At 37.2% G+C, this 18,701-nt stretch overlaps 1 protein-coding gene across 2 annotated transcripts in view; it reads right to left on the bottom strand.

Annotated features, from left to right (window-relative positions):
* The window catches only part of LOC128902254 (guanine nucleotide-binding protein G(q) subunit alpha-like), a 133,548-nt gene that overhangs the window by 23,069 nt on the left and 91,778 nt on the right, over positions 1-18,701 (bottom strand). For both annotated transcript variants that reach the window (XM_054184850.1, XM_054184851.1), the window contains exons 3-5: positions 15,231-15,385; positions 2,830-2,958; positions 1,728-1,857 (exon numbers count right to left, since the gene is read on the bottom strand). In XM_054184850.1, coding sequence (XP_054040825.1) covers positions 1,728-1,857; positions 2,830-2,958; positions 15,231-15,385 — 414 coding nt within the window. The remainder of the gene's footprint in view (positions 1-1,727; positions 1,858-2,829; positions 2,959-15,230; positions 15,386-18,701) is intronic.

Raw genomic sequence — 18,701 nt, 5'->3', positions numbered from 1 at the left:
GACTTGAAAACAAAAACTGGTTTGAATTACAGTTATGAACATATTTTAAACTGAAAGATGAAAAGACTCAGACGTTTTCCACTGTTGTTAATAAGAAACATAAATAGTTCAGCGGTGAGGTGAAAGTACCATCTGCAAGACAACGAGAAGGTTTACAGCTTTTGCCTCCACGAAGTGTTTTGAAAGTGAAAACTTGAAAAATCAAAACAGCTTTATGAGTAAAGTGATCTTTTTCATAATAGTTGAAAAGCAGTTACACAAACGGCATCACTTCAGTCATTGGAGAGTCCAAAACATAAAGAAAATCTTCAGCCAGATGTTCTATTCAGTTCACAACACAGGAACCCTTTTAGCTTACAAGAACACTAAGAAATATTGCATACACCACATGATTAGCCTAGGAAGCTACTGCTCTGTCTTCTACAGTAGGGATGCTCTAAGTAATGATCTGCACACTGGAATTATCTGACAAACCAGAGCAAGCCATCTAACTAGAACAGGATACGCTTAATAGGGAACCAAAAAACAGTGATAAACAGCTAACATCAGGAAGTTTGGAATTTTATTTTGCATAGTCAGAATAGCATTTGAAAATTATCATTGCTAATTTTTCTTTATGTGATTTCCAATATATTTTGTTTTGACTTGTACAATTAAAATGCTTAATACTTCTGTCTTGACTTTGTGGCTACAAAAGAATAATGCAAACACAGAACCAGACATTTCTGGCTTGGCTTGAAATGAGGCAAGTCTGACTGAGTTCCCTCTTTATCGACACATGTCTAGCTTCCAAAGTGAAAAGAGATGAAGTTGGTGCAGATTACATCATAATTTTTGTAAATTCAGCTTTGAATAATATAGTTGATTATATAACTAACGTAGCGATATTCTTCTTTTATGGAAAGACTATAAATGTAAAAGCTTTCAGAACTCCCAGACTTTATTAAGAAATGAACCCTGAAAAAAGTTTAGCACACAAACATGAATGTCCAGGGACACCTGTTTTACCTCGTTATGTCAACCATTCTCTTAAACGGTGAAATCAACATGGATGCAGCCATAAAGAACATTCAAATATTTTCTTTTTTTCATCTAACTTTTGTAAGTATGTGTTAAAAGACTTCCATAGGACAGTGCCAGTGAGTAACTCATAAAAGTTTGATGAAAAACTTAAAATAGCCCTCAGGAAGGACAAAATATCCTAAACATTAAATAATCTCCCTACTCTGTAAAACTACATTCAAAATACTCAGTACTAGGGTATTTTGCCCTCTCAGCTCATCCACTTCCCTGCTTCTGTTATTTTTTGAAATAAAACCACAATATACATCCTATGCTTTAAGTCAACGGAATGAAGTTTACTACTTTAGGGTCTGTTCTAGAATAGAATATATAAATTTTGTCTTCATTTCCACCACCTATTTTTGTGGCTCTGCTACATAACACTAACTGCACAAATAGCTACACTAAGAACATTTCTCTATATTCAACTGTATTCCCCTTCAACACAAAATAGATAGGTTTCTTTGAATCCTGCACGGAGCAGATCAGCTTTGCCATATTTGAAGACTGATCCCCTCCTCCCCTCTCAACCCCTGTAGTGCTTCTCACTCCATTGGGTGCAGTTATGTATGACTCCTGGTAGGCGCATTTGGAAAACACCTGGAATTGGACAAGTGAAGTTATTTGTTCTTTAAAACTGGTGCTTTTTGCTGAAGCTTGCTTACCTCATTGTCTGACTCCACAAGCACTTGATCATATTCACTAAGAGCTACTAGGAACATGATAGATGTGACATTTTCAAAGCAATGTATCCATTTTCTTCTTTCTGATCGTTGGCCTCCTACATCCACCATTCTGCAAAATTAACATCTACATCAACTCCATGAATACCTTTACAGATAAACACACAAGCACACACACAACGACAAAATTCAAGAATTTAGTTGGAAACACAGTTTGGTTTGTTTTCCTTAGTGATTTTTTCCATTGATGTTTAATGGAACCTGTTAATCATATTTACTTTTAAGTCTGATGTGTTTTCTGTATTTAAATTATTGTAGGTCTCAAAACCCTCAGATTTCTGAGACACAAAGGTCTTATCAGCCATGATCTGGCAATGTGTTGAGTCTGCTGTATTCAGCAGAAAGAGATGTGAACAGAATGGACTTGGTGGTCTGCCCTTTCCCCCCCAAATTATCAAGAGTCAAAATTCCCAACTTGTTAAAGCTGCCCCATTTTAAGAGGATGAACAGAACACAGTATTTTTAATAATTTAATAGCCAAAATTAAAACTCTAATTTGCTTGCAATATATTCATTCCCACGTCATCCCATGTCTCAGTGTAACTGAACACACGTGTCTAACTTGCAATTGCATAGTTATTTTTTAAACAACTGTACTTGCACTGAAGTAGGATGATTTCTCCCTAAAGGACAGTAATTTCTCTCTAAAAATCAACTACACAAGTGGTAACTTTGTATTCCATAATTTACATGAATTACAAGGACACATGATTCTATCTTCAGATTATTATTCACAGTGAAACCTTGATATATATTATTGAAAAGACGAATTGCAGGTTTTCTGTGAGTAAAAGCTACCTTCAGAAAAAGACAAACCTAATTATCTGTCATCATTTTGACATCTTTAACATCAGCTCCTTATTAGATGTGGACAATTACATTAAAATATATTCACAAAGCTCAAATTTTAAAAACATAGAATAATTGCTTTTTATGCGTTTTTAACCAACATCCTATACATGGTATTACTAATGTAAAAGGAAACAACAGAAACAAAGCACGTGGGTGTTAAAACTTTTTCTACCTGAAAATGACGCTTTGTAAGTCGAATGGATATTCAATGATCCCTGTTGTGGGGACTCGAACTCTGAGCACATCTTGCTGAGTTGGCAGATAGGTGGAATCTGCTATGCGGTCCAAGTCATTAAGATAGCTATAGACAGGGAGAAACAACAGGAATGCAAGACAGTGACACCATCATCCCACTGAGGAAAAGAGAAAGGAAGACTTGGGAACGGAAATGGGCTGTGGGGTAGGGAAAAGTACAACAGAAAAAAGAGCATTATCGGCATAAAACAGGGGACAAAGTATAAAAATGTGCTCCATCCTCCCTTCCTGTACACTTTCATAGCTTCAAAGAAAATTCTACAAAAAGGTAGCATAATTATTCTGGTTATTTTCATACAAGTTTGTTGGTTTTCATAGGTAAATTCCCAAAGATTTGAAGTTTTCAATGAAGTAATTCTAGGCAATTTAGAGACAAATAATACTATAAAATGTGTGAAAAATATAAAATCGCAGAGTTTCATTTGAATACATAACGTGTTTTGTGATACTCATTCTGCAGTGTTTACACAGATACATGGATAGACAAATGTTGAATCTCACAAGGAACAGTGAACTCCTATAGAATAGATCATTATCAGTTATAAAATGATAGGATAAATGGTACTCTTTGGAGATTAAATAATAAAAAAAAAAATATAAAAAAAGGAAAAACCCATCCACTGACAAATTAAAAAACTGACCGGACTTTGTTATCAGAAGGCAGCACTGGTTATTCAGTGGGATCTCTGGTGCCTGAAAGTCCTGCATTCACACTGAAACTTCTGATTAAATCAATAAACCTGCAGTTCATGAAATACATGCCGGTTGGTTAGCAAACAACCCAGAATGGCTATAAAATTGCTTGTAAAGGTTCATTAACTACAATACAAAACTCTTCTGCTATCGCTTAATGGTGGGTTTCAACCACAAAGCACCGGTGTACTGGAGGTTTTAATGAATTCTCATAAAAGAGATACTTCAAAAAAGATGTGTGTATGACAGCCTGTCTGGGTCCAGGAGCCAGACATTGCATGAAATCAGTGCATCAGGCAGCTTGGTCTCCCTACATGGTAGATGCCTGGGAGAAGGACTGCTTCAGGAAATGAAGTTCTTGGGCATTTCGTTACTTGGCAGTACAAGAATGACCTAGAGTTAGCCACTGAGAAGATTAACCTACGGACGCCCTCATTCATTCTAGGGGAAAAGAGCAATGGTCTTGTAATTTATTGAATGATGATGAAGTATCACTAAACTCTGAACGTGTTCCTTTCCTTGTAGTTATTAGTGAAGATGTTCTTTTCAAATGAACCCCCACAAAAAATAATTAGACTTCTAGATGCTCTGAATGATTTCAGAGCAAGTTATCCTGAACAACGACAGAAACAAAGCAGTTTGATTTCTACCTTACAGCAAAAATATGTAAGAATTGATTTGTGAGGTCTGGGAGGGAGCCAAAAACATTATAAAATTTCCCTCACTATGATTTTATTCATGAAAGATTAATCTGATAGTAAACACTGAATGTGAGAAAGTTACACATAGTTAGAAAGACGTATTGAACCATATATTATATCACAGATAATTCAGAAACTACTGCTCTGAAAATATTTTCTGAGAACACTGATTAGTTTCTGCCAGTAAGAAGAAGGTGGCTTGAGAGTCTCAGAACTTCATCTGCTCTCAGGTGTTTTACACAAAAAGCAGAATGGACAAGCACATAATCAATTTGCTGGGGGGTGTGTGGAGGGAAAGTATATGTGAACAAAATCGGTAACTCCCACAATAAGAAACAGAGAAAGACTATGAACTAGCTTCTTTTTCCTTCTCACCCCCCAAAAAATTGGTTTTGGTTGGTGACTGTATTTTGGAAGGGTCATTGCAGGTCATTACATGCTACAGTGGTATTCACAACAGCAGAATTTTAACTGAATAAATTGGTAGGTGTCCCATTCACACAATTGTCTTGTTGCATTCCTTTGGCAAGCTTCAGCTGTGGTCTCCACTGTGAGCCTGGTTACCGCACCTCTGCACCATCAGCACAGTACACATGTTGCTAAGATACGCTGTAATGCACATCTGGCAGATTTTAGAAAGGCAATAATGCAAAAGGATGTTATTAAACAGTTAAATCTAATTTGTGTCACTGGAAAACATTCAACAGGCAGATGAGTATTTTTTTTGTCCTAATACAAATCACTGATGTCATTAAGTTCCAAAGGCATTAATTTATCCTTAAAAAATACTTATCTTTTCCTCATCCTCTGCTCATTCAATTACTAAACAGCAACCTTCCGGCTCATTTCACCCATAGCACCCTACAGAGCCTATACAATCTGTCAAAGAGACCTTATGCATCCTTATGGAGTCCTGTTTCTTTCCCCAGATTTCTTCACCAAACAGATCAAAGGATGTTGGGCTCTCTAAGAAGTGTCCTAGAACATACATTCAAACCCATAATCAAGGAAGCTGTGTCAAAAACAGTAAAGAGCACCCCAGACAAAATATGATCAGATAGCGTGCAACTTGGGTGGTGTGGCCAGAGTCCTTGCCAGTGAAGACTGAGGCAAAAAGGTCATTCAGTACCTCAGCCTTCTCCATATCCTGGGTGACCAGGTCTCCTGTTTCCTTCTGGAGAGGGTCTACTTCTTCCCTAGTTTTGCCTTTCTCTCTGACATATGAAGTTCTTGTTGTCCTTGATGTCTCCGGCCAGATTTAATTCTATCTGAGCTTTAGCTTGCCTAATCTGGTTCCTGGCCACTGTATTTCTCCCAGTTTCTCTGGAAGTTTCTCTGTATTCCTCCCAGTCTACCTGTCCTTGCGTCTACCCTATGTAGGCCTCATATGTAATTTCACATTCTGCTATGAATTTCAAGGGGATTAAACTTGTTTCTGAAAATCAGACTGAAAGCTTTGCTTGCAGCAGCAACACAAAGTTCCCTTCAAGATACTCTAAAATCACTAAAAACTCTTTAAGTGTGTCTTAAAACTCATGTAACCTCTAAAACAAAGTAACACAATTAATACAAAAATCTGTTATCTTTGAGTAAGAACATGTTATCATTTGGATTGACATCAGGGTCTTTCTTTTCCATTGTACCCACTGCTTTGTATCACATCTCAGGTTTTTTTGATATATTGCAGAAATGAATCGTCTCTCTTCAGTCAGATGCAATATTCCTAAAACGCCAGTGGGAGCAAATCAGCACATTTACACTCAAGACTTTTGTATTAATTGCCTAACACTATACTTCTATGTCCATAGTACTACATCGACAAAACCCAAGACTTTTTCTCTTCTCTTGTCTCTCAGATTTTTAGATTGCATTAGGAGGGGTGGTGTGACAGTCTGATTTTTCTGAATAACTGATTTGTTGGGTTGACTCACTGTTTCAAAATGCTGAGAGGGAATACATAAATGAATACAGATGACTGTTTACACAAAAAGAAGAGACAACTGGAATACTATTAATATTTAAAGACATACTACAAACACACACAATTTTCAAATATTACTATTATAGCGTTTCCTTGTAACATTGAAAATTTAGAATTTAATTTATTTGGTTTATCATCATTTAACTCATTGTCACAGTAAAGGCTTATGTTTTAAAATCTTCCTCATATCAAAAGGGTTGTTTTCCCACATGAAAGCTGGGGTTTAAAGAAAGTCTCTGATCACCAGGGGAATGCAGGACTGCATGCATATGCTTTAAGCATCCTTATTAAACTAACAACTTACTTATTTTTAAATTAATTTAGCAAGCAGCAACTTTAAATAAAAAAATCAAAACGTGATAGCTAATGCCAGTTCCTTTCCGCCTTCAAGTGTGCTGGCTCAAGCCCCACTCTAGCTGCATTTCTGCCCATCCCCAGCTGACAGCTCCTTCGCTTGTGCAATGGCTTTGTAACACATTTCTGTCAAAATGATTTGGCACAGTGAAGAAACACTATTAAAATTGTTCAAATTAAGCTAGTTTATTTGACAGATAGAGCCTGGGGTGTGGGAAGTCCGTAAACTCCAGCAGGAAAGCAGGGTGGAGTTACTTCCTCCACTGGCTTATCTGCAACCAGAAGAGGACTTATGAAGCCAGTTCTACGCGAAATGTCTCAAGTCACACAATTCAGATGGGTAAGGAGTGAAAGAAAATTGAAGTTTTTTATTGCTTTTTTTTGTATATCTGCATATTAAAAAAACGATTCACCATGACTTTAAAGCACTTATCTGATGCAGCCCTAAACAAAGTACTGACAAATACGTCTCTCACCTGGGCAAACAAATCCTGTGCACATACAAAAAATTTAAGCATGTAATAGATATGCACAGGGTATTTTACGATAAGCACCTAACTCAAGATGTATGCACAAATACTGCAATCAGCATCTGCCATACAACTAACTCTTCAGTGTATACAAGAAACGGCTACACATGCACTCTTGCAAACAAACCACAAAACTTGTCATAAACATGAACTTCCACAAAAAAGAGTGTTGCCAACAATTGCCCGAACCAGATGTTTCCTCAGTTTATTAACTTCAAAATTTAAAATCGTGATAACAATATGGATATTGGAAATACCTTGGCAGCTGTCCTGAGGGCTAGTCCAAAAGTGGGTAACCACCAGCCTTACCACGGGGAACTCAGCTGCATGGGTAGCAGCAACAGTGCAAGCTGTTTAGGTCCCAACTGTATGGCACTCTGAGCTTTATTTTTACCACCTGCTAAGAAACGTCTTACTTTGATGAGACACACTGTAGCTACATGGCCTCTCACCCAAACAGCACCTACTCAGCTAGGCATTATACAACGGAACAAAAAAAAAGAAATATTGCATAAAATTACTTTAAAAAAAAAAAGCTAAACCACATAGGTCTGAGTAAATTTATAGTACAGACCAAGTTTAAAAAGTTAATTATACCTGTAATTAGTTTCGTAAAAATGAGTTTTAGTGGCTGCTGAGGTAATTTTCCAGGGGGTTGCTATAGTGACAGGCAGAAGGTGCATTACCGAGGCGATGTGTGTCTAATGAGCTGCTGGCAGCGGCCCTCCCTTGACGTCAGGAGAAACTGCCACCGTCTCGCAGCAGGCTTGAGATCTGTCACGCTGACCAGAGGCGGAGGAAGCCTTTTGTTTCCCAGTCAGCACTGGGAGAGAAGTACTTATTTTTATTGCGCTTTACATCACCTATGACAAGGTCCAAGCCTGCAGCCAGCTTCAGGGAAGCTGCCGGGCTATGGAGGTGCTAGTGGTGCCCTGGAAAGAGAGCACATTTCAAAGGTACTGTTTGTCCATGCTTCAAAATGAACAGCAGGAGAGGGATCATGGGTGTAGACTGACTGGCTCTGTGCTTTCCTATGTGCCTTTCCCCTATAGAAATCAGGCAAAGAAGTGAGACTCCCAACCTTAATAAGCAGACCAGAGCTGTTTCAACCAACAACCTTCTTCAAGAAGTTAAATATAAACATTGTCACCATGAACAGGCAGCTCAACATTCAGCCTTAATTAATTTCCCAAAGATACATCACCTGACAAAGGCAGACCATCAAAACTTATTTGAATTCACTTTCCGTGAATGAGGTCTTGAAGCACCTTCAACATGAAGAAATACGGAGCAGGCACTTCAAACAAACACCCTCCTCCAGCCATCGGCTACTATTTTCCAGCATCTTTAAGGTCTGACTTTTGTTGCAAGTAATCAGGTGATAAAGTAGCATTTTCTCAGGAATAATTCCATAATATGAATTTCTGTAACTTTAAAACTATGTTTAGGGTATAGCTGAATTAATCAAGAGAAGGCATTAAGGCATATGCAGATAAAAGGAGAAAAGCTACAGCCTTCACCCACCTGTAACACTCATTTCCCTTTCTGAGGTTAAAAATGAGATTGCTCTATTCATCAGTACTGCCCAGTAACTCCTCCCAAACTCGGCAGGCAAAACTGATGTAGCAAGACACTGAATTAATCTTCACTAGCACACTAATAAACCCTGTGCTTAGAAGGAGTTTGCCTGTGAGACCTTGTGAGCACAGGAGTCCCTGGGGCGCAGAGTGACTCTGAAACGCACTGCTGAGGATCAGGGATCTGCCTGGCACCGCACCAGAAACACGCCAAGATAAATCTCTGTAACAAAACCAAACATGTTGAGACAGCGGTAATTATTGGTGCTGATAAAAGGGTCAGACTACAACCAGTAAAGATGACTTGTTACTACCCAGTCAGCAAACAACGTCACTGGTTTTTAATCTATACGGGGAGAATCAGAGTACAGGGGAAGAAGGATGGGAAAAAACTCAAGAAACTCTGCAAAGTTTGTTGTTTTAACATAAGGTTTGTAGGGGGATTTCAGTGTAACCACAGCTCTAAAAGCAAGGCTTACCAGCTGTATTTCGTATGCAAATGCTTTCACTGTGTTCAACCACATGTAAGACAGATACCACACGGCTGACTTTTTCCAAGTATGACAGTAACCATAAGCATTTACATCTTATCAACCCTAAAGCTCTCAGGTTTAATGCAAAGAAAAAAAAAGGTATTTTCTTTGAAGTTAGATAGTTCATAAGTATGATCCTCTACAAAATGTTCTCTCTCATACACATACTGTGATGGCACAAGTGAAAATAAAGCCCTAACCAAAGTCTAAAACTAAGACTAATCAGAAAAACTATTTAAGAAGATTTGATATATCTCTGTCCTTTGGAGCCTGGCTATTCTGGAAGTGGGTGGGGCGACCCACCACACTGTTGTTGGGGTTTGGTGTTGTTTCGGGGGGTTGGAGCTTTTTTGTTTGCTTGTTTGTTTAGCAAAACACTGAAAAGGATGATAAGAATGCCCCAAACTAGCAGTAATTTTGACCATGTGCCAAAAAACAAGCTTTGAAAGGGAAAAGCCTTTTTCTACATTTTTGGAAACGCATACAACTTGCTTGCCTTTCAACTCCATATATGCAAAATGTTAAAAGTTGCTGTAGCAGGATTTTTCCTACCTCACAGAGCTGCCAGAAAAACTGACACAAGCGTCCTCTTTGCTAACATGCAGCAGCACAGTAAATGGAATCAATTTTCAGTGTACGAACACAAGCCGTGAACAAAGCTAAGTGTAAACAAGTATTGGCCACGTTTTCAGAACTGCTGTAGAGGTTTGGATTTCTGAGCCTCTACATCACTGGTGAAAAGTTGCCACCTGTTTACCAGTTTCCTGAACTATCTAATCTTAATTTAAAGTAAACACAGTAAACCTAATATCTTTGCAGTGAGGTAGGAAGTAGTCTGCACTGTGTTCTTTTTATCCTTATCCCACCCAAACCCTACCTACCTGTCTCCCTCAATTTCCTACATGGCTGAAAGCCAACCTTAGCAAAGGCTAAAAAAATCAAGTAATCAAATAGAAAAACATTTGTGCAAACTTTTCTTAATAGGAAAAATGGTTTAAAAATAATACAGATACTAAAAACATGTTCAGTACTGCATGAAAAAATTATCCTGAAAGAAATACGTACTGTACACTGCTTTATAGAACCCCACTTCCCTTTCTGAGTTTCCCTAGTTCTGTTGCATAATCTTCAGTTTTTCTATAGCACGCAGTGCTTTGGTATGCAGCAGATTTCATGTCCCATCTTTCTTCAGACCTTCCTTTTATATTTGAGGACTATATCTGGGGCACAAGATAGGGTTAGCCTGGTTCTGCTGCTAGTACTTGATCTTAATCTTCAGGCTTTAATTTTTATTTGCTGCTTTTATCTTACTGCAAACCGTACACGAGTAAGGCTGTGTAAACTGTGAATACATAAAAGCAGAATCTACCATTCTGCAACATGAATTGCCGCAAACACAGCTTTAGAACTTGCAAGTACATTTTTACAAATGAAGGGAAGAATCAATGAACTGCATGAAAATGTTTATTAAATAATGATGTGCTTATGTATCTTATAAATTATGAGTAGATGGTTTTCTCAGTCCCAACAAATGACTCTTACACAATTATGACATAGACAGTTACTCATAATTTGCTGTACAAGTGTCAGCCGCATAGCGGGTCTCAATTTAGGACAGTACTGGTCCTTCTGAAAGGCTCACACAGAAGCCTTATGGAATAAATGAATGAATATTCTGATTGCTAGAGGCAACACCAGCAAACAGAGAAAACTGCTGTAGTAAAAACTTAAGATTCATGCACTCATCTTTCCCCTTGTATGTCCCTAAACACATCCTGTTTAGCACACAGTAATTCCACTAAATGCACCTGTTTCAGAAATGGAAGCAAAATGTTATTTTTAACAGACAAGTATGAAGGAATTAATTTTTCAGCCGAAGTTACAAAAACTTCAAATGCAGATGGAATACTGTCATACAAAAATTAGCAAAAGACCAAAGCACTACAATTCAAGCAATGCTTTCACAAAAGGTGAAACATGAACTTTAACAGACATCATTGGGATTTGTCTCTTTCTTCCCTGTTAACAATCAGTGAGAGTCTGAAGATGTCCTCAGAGTCACACCCTGGAGCTCTTATTACATGGTAAAATACTGGAATCTGTATTTCTGTAATAACTGTCCAGCTAACTCAGTTCACATGACCACAGGTATATGCATGGCTGTATAAGTGTTATGAACTAAGTTGTTAAAGGTGATAGCAAATGCAGAAACAAAAGCCTTAGGACTCTCACGTATGTATGAGAATGCCATGACACGTATGGCTAATAAAGCAGTGCATTAAATAATAACAAAGCGAGGTGTTAAATACCCACTGGCATAGCTAACACAGTGGGTAGGAACCTGAGGGAAAATTATATTTAATTACCTGAAGTGTTAGAAAACACAGCCATGGAAGGGAAACTAAACGGATATCCTCAGTGTTTGTGTAGCAACTAGAAAGTCCTTAGTTGGAGGTACACAATGACATAATACTTCCATTTTATGGGACCAGAGAAAGATGAAGTTTTTCTGGGACACTTTCAAGTTCTGAACACGTCCTACTTTTTCTTCATGAAGGGAAAGCCCTTAGTATCATTTCGGGGAAAAATGGTGATGAATCTCCACAAATTCTAGCTGCAACCCAAATTCTGTAAGTTGCCACATAAATGTGAAATGTTACTTATGACAACTGTTTCTCTTACTGACAACAGTAAGGCTGCTGTCTCTCCTTTCTTCAGGTTTTGAAAAGCCATGATATAATCAGACTGTTGACTGGTAACCTGTTTACATTTGGGTTAAGGTCTTGACACCCTGTACAGTACGTATTGAATGATCTCATCTCAACAGCTATCACTTAAGGCAACCCACAGTGTGGTGTTGGTTTACATCTGTCTCACACTGTGAGCAGTATTTAAAGGCAAGTGGTTTAGTGGTAAGTAAGTGGCTAAGTCACCCCATAATGTATACAGGAAGTGAATAATCTCGATTTACCTGATGTGCTCTTAACTTTACCACAGAGAAGTCTAGAAATGGCTTTTAAAAACAACATGCACACCCAAACTTTGGAGCATCCAATGGCAAGGGAAGAGAACAGAATGTATTTGCTCAGCCTCCAAGAGCTTCAAATCAACTCCCACGATACAGGAAATTATCTTAGATCCTACCCTCACCTCTTTTGGTAAACACACATCTGATGTACTCTTCCAGGTACTAGCAGTGGGTATAAAAACATCAAAAGTGTAGCTAACAACGACAAAGCAGGTCAAAAGATGCAGAAAGTATAGAAACATACAGGATATATTAGAAACTGTAAACAGGATTTAGAAACAACAGAAGAAACAGAGAATACAGAGGAACAGATCTAGGAACACAATGTGTAATAACATCGACAGATGAAAAAAAGCAATACAGGGAGCACGCTGAAAACACAGGGGAAAACCACTGAGAAGATGAGAGGCTCATGTGAAGCATGAATGAAGAACATGACACACACTGACACATATGCTATAAAATATTGACATATATGCTTACAAGGGATCTGGTGGACAACAAACCATTTCAGTTTATACATCAAGTCAGAAGAAATCACTAAGACTCACCAAGTCAACAGGTGAGTATTTTTGTCTTACTGCCTTGTAAATCCCAGTCGTAACTTTCAAGCACTTTGTTTTCTTGCTTTGTGACAGGGCTTTAAAGCTAGCAAATTTTCTTTGCATGTTTTATTGCTGAACATTGTATTTTTGAAACAATGTTTCTTTTGTGTCTTCTAATTGCTTTTACTGGACTTACATACCTGAAAAAACTCTACTTGCAAGCATAAATATATGAGAGGCTCTTCTAAAGGCTCGTATGCAGTGATTCACAATTCTAATTTAAAACAGATTTTGCAGAAACCCATAGTATGAACTGTAATAGATTTTAGACTATAATAGACTATAATAAAGTCACCAAATTTTCAAAAACTCAGGTTAAATTGCTAAACGTCTTGAGCTTGAAAAATAACCAATCAACTAGTAATTTACCTTTTGCAAGGCGATGTACTAGCAATTTGCTTCTATAGCTACTTAATGAATTATTCCCTACTATTTTTAATACTACTCAAAGGATCCACTATGGTGACAATTTAATTAGAACTAGGTCAAAACTATGGTGTTCAGCACAATCTGATCTGAAGTAGCATCAGATGATTATTTCCTACTTTGGAGAGTAAGTAATTCTATTTTTATCCTCTAAGGCAAGCACATGAAATACATACATTTATTTCAACTTTAAAAACAGTTTCACATCTGTTGTGGAAACAAGTTAGGACCTACAAATACAAGAAATTCAAAGTGTAAGACAAGCTCTGCTTCACCTTCTACTTATGCTTGTTGCTTATTTCAGTATGGAAACAGTATGAAAGTATACTCAGTAACTTGTCCCTGAAATTTTCACCATTTATGCACCCTGAAGTTTTTCACTTTTTCTTACCACTAAAACTTAAAACACAGTACAGTATCTTTGGGGAGAGTGAGAACCAAACAATACAAGAGAGATGCCACTGTGCTTTGTACCATTCTGCACCAAAATATGCATACACAAATGACAAAAGTGATAGGTTGGGAAGGTAATCAGCTCCACAGGGCAGCAAACTTCATAGGACAAGATGAACCCTATTCATGGAGCAAATATAGCAGGAGAATAACATGGTGTGGTGACAGCATAGGAGCAAATCTGAGGAGACCTCCACCATGCATTTGTAGCTCTTGAGATGCCTAAATTGCATCAGCGAAATACTACTAAGTTTGTCTTGACTAAATCACATATGAAGAGTTGTGCTCGATAAAAATCCCCAGACTATTGTGCAGATAAATGTCATCCCAGACCTCCCATGTCTATTGCCCTGTTCCAATGAGCTTAATGGGTGCTTCATGGTGCCCTTCTGTTCTTCTGTGCTTTTCTCAATAAGAGGCTTTCATTCATCTACCCCTGACAAATGGAGACTGGAACGATATCATCAGAATAATTTTCATAGCTAATACAAAAATTCATGTGGAGACCATGGAAGTTTTTGCCACAGCTTTAATAACTAACTATGCTGTATTTTTTAACGTTGGTCAACATCAAAAGGTCACCATCCCTTACCATCATCCATTTCTTTGACAATAGGTGAGAAATGTTATTTGAGCTATATGCTACATTACTCAAGAGTAACTGAATTTCACGGAGTCAATCTTCAGGCAGTCCTCAAATTGCAATGTTAAATTTCACAGCACTATTTTACCAGATTCCTACCCCAGGAAACTAAAGGCATAACATTTCATAAACAGTTAGTCACATACGCATTGTTTATATTGTTGACCTATAACAAACAGGGTTTAACTTTAAAAGGCTCTTTCTGTTGTCTTCCTGGCAGCTGTATCCTTTAAAATTTAGGCTTTGTTTCCGTAAAAGTAGGCAGTTCAATATAATACAAGAACTTTTTCTTAGTATTATTCACCTCACCACTAGGAATGAAAAAGCAATCTGTGAGGGAAAAGGGGAAAACCTAGGAAAATAGGAGTTCTGGGGCATTACAATTTTTATGAATGGTACGTAGGTCTACCTTGATTGTACTTCCCAGTATTCACAACAGTCATACTACATGAACACATTTTTGTCCAGCTTGCATTTTTAAGTTGTATGTCAGAGGAGAGTAAGGGCTTCAACAGGTATAACAAAAGAAAACAAAACCATCAGTGATTAACTATCCTTATTTGGATCCTTACTTTAAGACTTCAAATGATCGTAGACTGACACAAACACAGATATAATCCTAAACTACATTTACACCACTCCTTAAAGTCTCCTCTGAATTCAACTAAGTAAGTGTATATTCAGGTATGTTTGTGCTGCAACATGTACACAGACGTATAGCCTAAGAAGCTAAAAACTAAAAATTACTTTGTTAGAATATGATATACAGTTGTTTGTAGCCACCATGTACTTACTATTTAGTTGAATCTGATAATTGATACTCCCGTCGTCGATCATAACACTCCTGAATTCCAGGGTCATTCCATAAGCTTCTTATTGCATCTACATATGGGTTCTCGAAAGTTGACACCTTCTCTACATCGACTTCTCGAACTAACTGTGCATGAGCCTAATTCAAAACAAACAAAGCAGTAAAATTTACTTCATTTTCTATGTCTGCAGACAGCTCCCATACAGTGAACACCATTAACACGAATAATTTTTCATATTGGCCATGACACCAATGTGTATTTGCCATTTGGAAAACCAAGTACCATGAAGAAGATTGTGAAAATGGAAAAAGGAGACAACAGTTATAGGGAGTTCCAAAAATGAAGGAAGAACATTAAAAAAATCTGACTGTTAAATGGAAATTGTATAGATTTCCATGGATCAGCACATTATTTACCTTTCACGCTAAAAGACACTGTTAAACAGAATACCTACCATCCATTCTACCAACTGAACCACTCATTAGCAACTGAACCTGGAACACGTGGACAACATAAGGACAGAAAAGACAGTAAAACAGCATAGATGGGTATTTTACCAAAATCTGTATTCATGTGAATGAACTTACTGATGGTGTAGGAAACAAAAAAGTACTGTTGATTTATTGGGGAAGAATTTAAATGGTGAATGAATAAGAATAAAGAAGAGTACTGAATAAATTATGAATGAGTGATGACACAGTGTGTTCAAACAAATAGTGCTAAATATGGTACTATGACAGAAAGTGAATTAATAAACCTTATTTCAGACTATGCTTACTCCCATCTAGTATTATTTACATTCACATTAAAATTTGTATTTAATTAAGCTCATTTTAAAGAAAGCTTTCATTTTTAATTTTTCAGGTACAATCTTGGAGTACATAAAACATGCTTTTTAAACAATGCCTAGTTAACGAACTGGACAGATTTAGACGCTGATGGTAGCTGAGAGAATGGAAAGGAGGGAAGAAATCTGACTTTTAGAGAGATTGATAAAAAAAATTCTTAATGTTACCAGAAATGTAACAAAGTTACTACTAAAAAAGAAAAGCAAGATTATTAGAAATTGTCTCTAGATCTGCCTCACAAGTCACAGGAGTGTTAAATGGCATACCCATACCATATTACCCAGACACAAACACATATTCATACGTCTTTACACATCCACGAGTGAAAAAATACATTTCAACTATCACTTCAATTCTGTGATTACTTGAAGAACACTCTCCTTCAAGTTAACAGGTTTTCTACAGCCAAATAATTCAGGCACAGTTTTCTTATGTACAAATTGTCCTTAAAAGAATTTGAAGGAAAAACAAAAATTTATTTTGTTCCAAGACCCAAGAAGCTTCCCCTTTGAACCAAAACCACTGCCCTTTATCTTACTTATAGTACTTATTTGTTCATTTTGTTTGTTTTTCATTTTTTGTTCTCTGCTCTAAGGAAGTTTTCAATTTTACTATAAGGTGTTATTTAGGTGTACCATTTAATTTTAAGAGCGTTGTTTTAGAACAGTACGTCTCCAGAATGGGAAAGAGGGTAATTCTGAGGCAGAATTATATATTCTTATCACTCCCTTTAACTAAAACACAGTAGAACTATACATCTTCCAGCACATAAGGTCAGGATATAATGTTCAACCCACCTAAACACATGATATATGAAAAACGTGGTTTGCCATGTGTTTTTAAAACCTACAGTGGTCCCACAAGAATACACATCCTGATATTGCCAGGGTGAGGAAAGAATGGATTTAAGACTTCAGGAAACGTATTTCTTCAATTTACTTTTGCAGAAATAGGAAAATTATGGGATTCCCAAAGGTACTTGGAGATACCTCAATCCTACACAACCTGCTTCAAGAGGGAAACACAACTGCTGAAACAGTTAAGAAAAAAGGCTCACACTTTCAAGACTCTGCTCTCTGGCGCTGCAGGACTACATTAGTTGTGGCTAGTATTTGCACAAGACTTCCTTTCCTTCAATAAGTTGACGTTACACTACTACAAAGTACTTGCTTTCTTTACGTATTTTTAAATTAAGCTGGGTTTTACTGATTTACTTAAAGTAGTATTTTACTGAATTACCACAGTGGTTAACTATGGGAACAACAGCAGTTAGACGAATAAACTCAGGAAAAAACCCACTTGATACCAAATATCCATTTCATCTTTCCAGTTATAGGAGGAACTAAATCAGTCATCTTTTTTCTGTAAAGCAGCATCAGTCTTCAGAATGAAACATTACCCAGGTCTCTGAGGAAAAGCTTAATCAACCAAAAATGCTTAAAAGAGTAATGCTGCTTTCTCTCCTCTTCTTTCTGCCTTTGTATGAAGCAAGAATGGCCACAGAGCATCTGAAAATCCTGGAAGTCTGAAAACTGGCCTGTTGTCTTCTCCTGGACAATTCATGACCTCATAGAAAATGGAAGGACAGAACAGCCAAAAAGCACAGCATGTTTTCCAATTGCCTGATTTGTGATAAACATGCAGGGTCAGGGAAGCCACTCTGAATTATGGATACATAAGGATGTTGCAGGAAAAGACAGAACTTTTCTTTTTGTTTTATTAGCTTACTTATTTACATGTCCCTCTCCTGTGAAGGGCACGTACCAGTGAGGGTAAGGAGTAGAGGTGATAAACACCCCAAAAGTCTCAAGTTGCCACAGGCTACTGTTGTCCTGTTACTGAACTGAATTACAAGTCAGAAACTGCTAGCAAGCCTGAATTTTCTCTCAGAAAAACAGTGCAACAGGATTTCAGACCTAGCTGACAGACAGATAACGAAAAACTAGATTAAACAGCAGATACTTAAGAAATAAATCATCTGCTTGCTGACAAATGCCTGCTGATAGTAGCTCTTTTGTGAAGCCCCCAAAAGACTGAACTGATTTTAATGGACTGACTGACAATGAAGGCAAAATACAGTGAAGAACTACCTTATTGTATTGTTATACTGTTAGTTATTTTTATTGCTAAAAAACACTCACAGACTAGCTTTGTTTGAAATCACATCATAAGGCGAAGTGGGAAAAAGAGAACCTTATCAACACAATTAGAATGGAAAAGATTCTAAAGTAAATCTAATAATAATAATATCACTTTCCTTAAGCAATGTCTTTAGCTTCTGAATATATGAGTGAAAGCTAAATTTTCGATCTCATGCATGAAGCAAGTTCCATTTTTCCACAGCAGTTATTTAAAAAAAGCTGGGACCTACCTGGACAGCATATTTAGTAGAGTTAATTTCCAAGAATTTCATGTGCAAACATCCAAAATTATAACACTCAAAAAATTATGGAAAATCTCAAAATACAGATTTGAAATCACTCCTGATCCACAACGTTTATAATTTAACTGATAGCCAAGCAGCTCTCTGCCTATTCTACCATGCAATTTTCTTGTATTTATATTATCATATTAAATGCAGATGCAGCTGTAACTGTTCATGAAC

The sequence above is a fragment of the Rissa tridactyla genome, chromosome Z (assembly GCF_028500815.1).
Source record: "Rissa tridactyla isolate bRisTri1 chromosome Z, bRisTri1.patW.cur.20221130, whole genome shotgun sequence".
In the NCBI taxonomy this organism is placed as follows: domain Eukaryota; kingdom Metazoa; phylum Chordata; class Aves; order Charadriiformes; family Laridae; genus Rissa; species Rissa tridactyla.
This window is presented reverse-complemented; position numbering and strand designations above follow the sequence as displayed.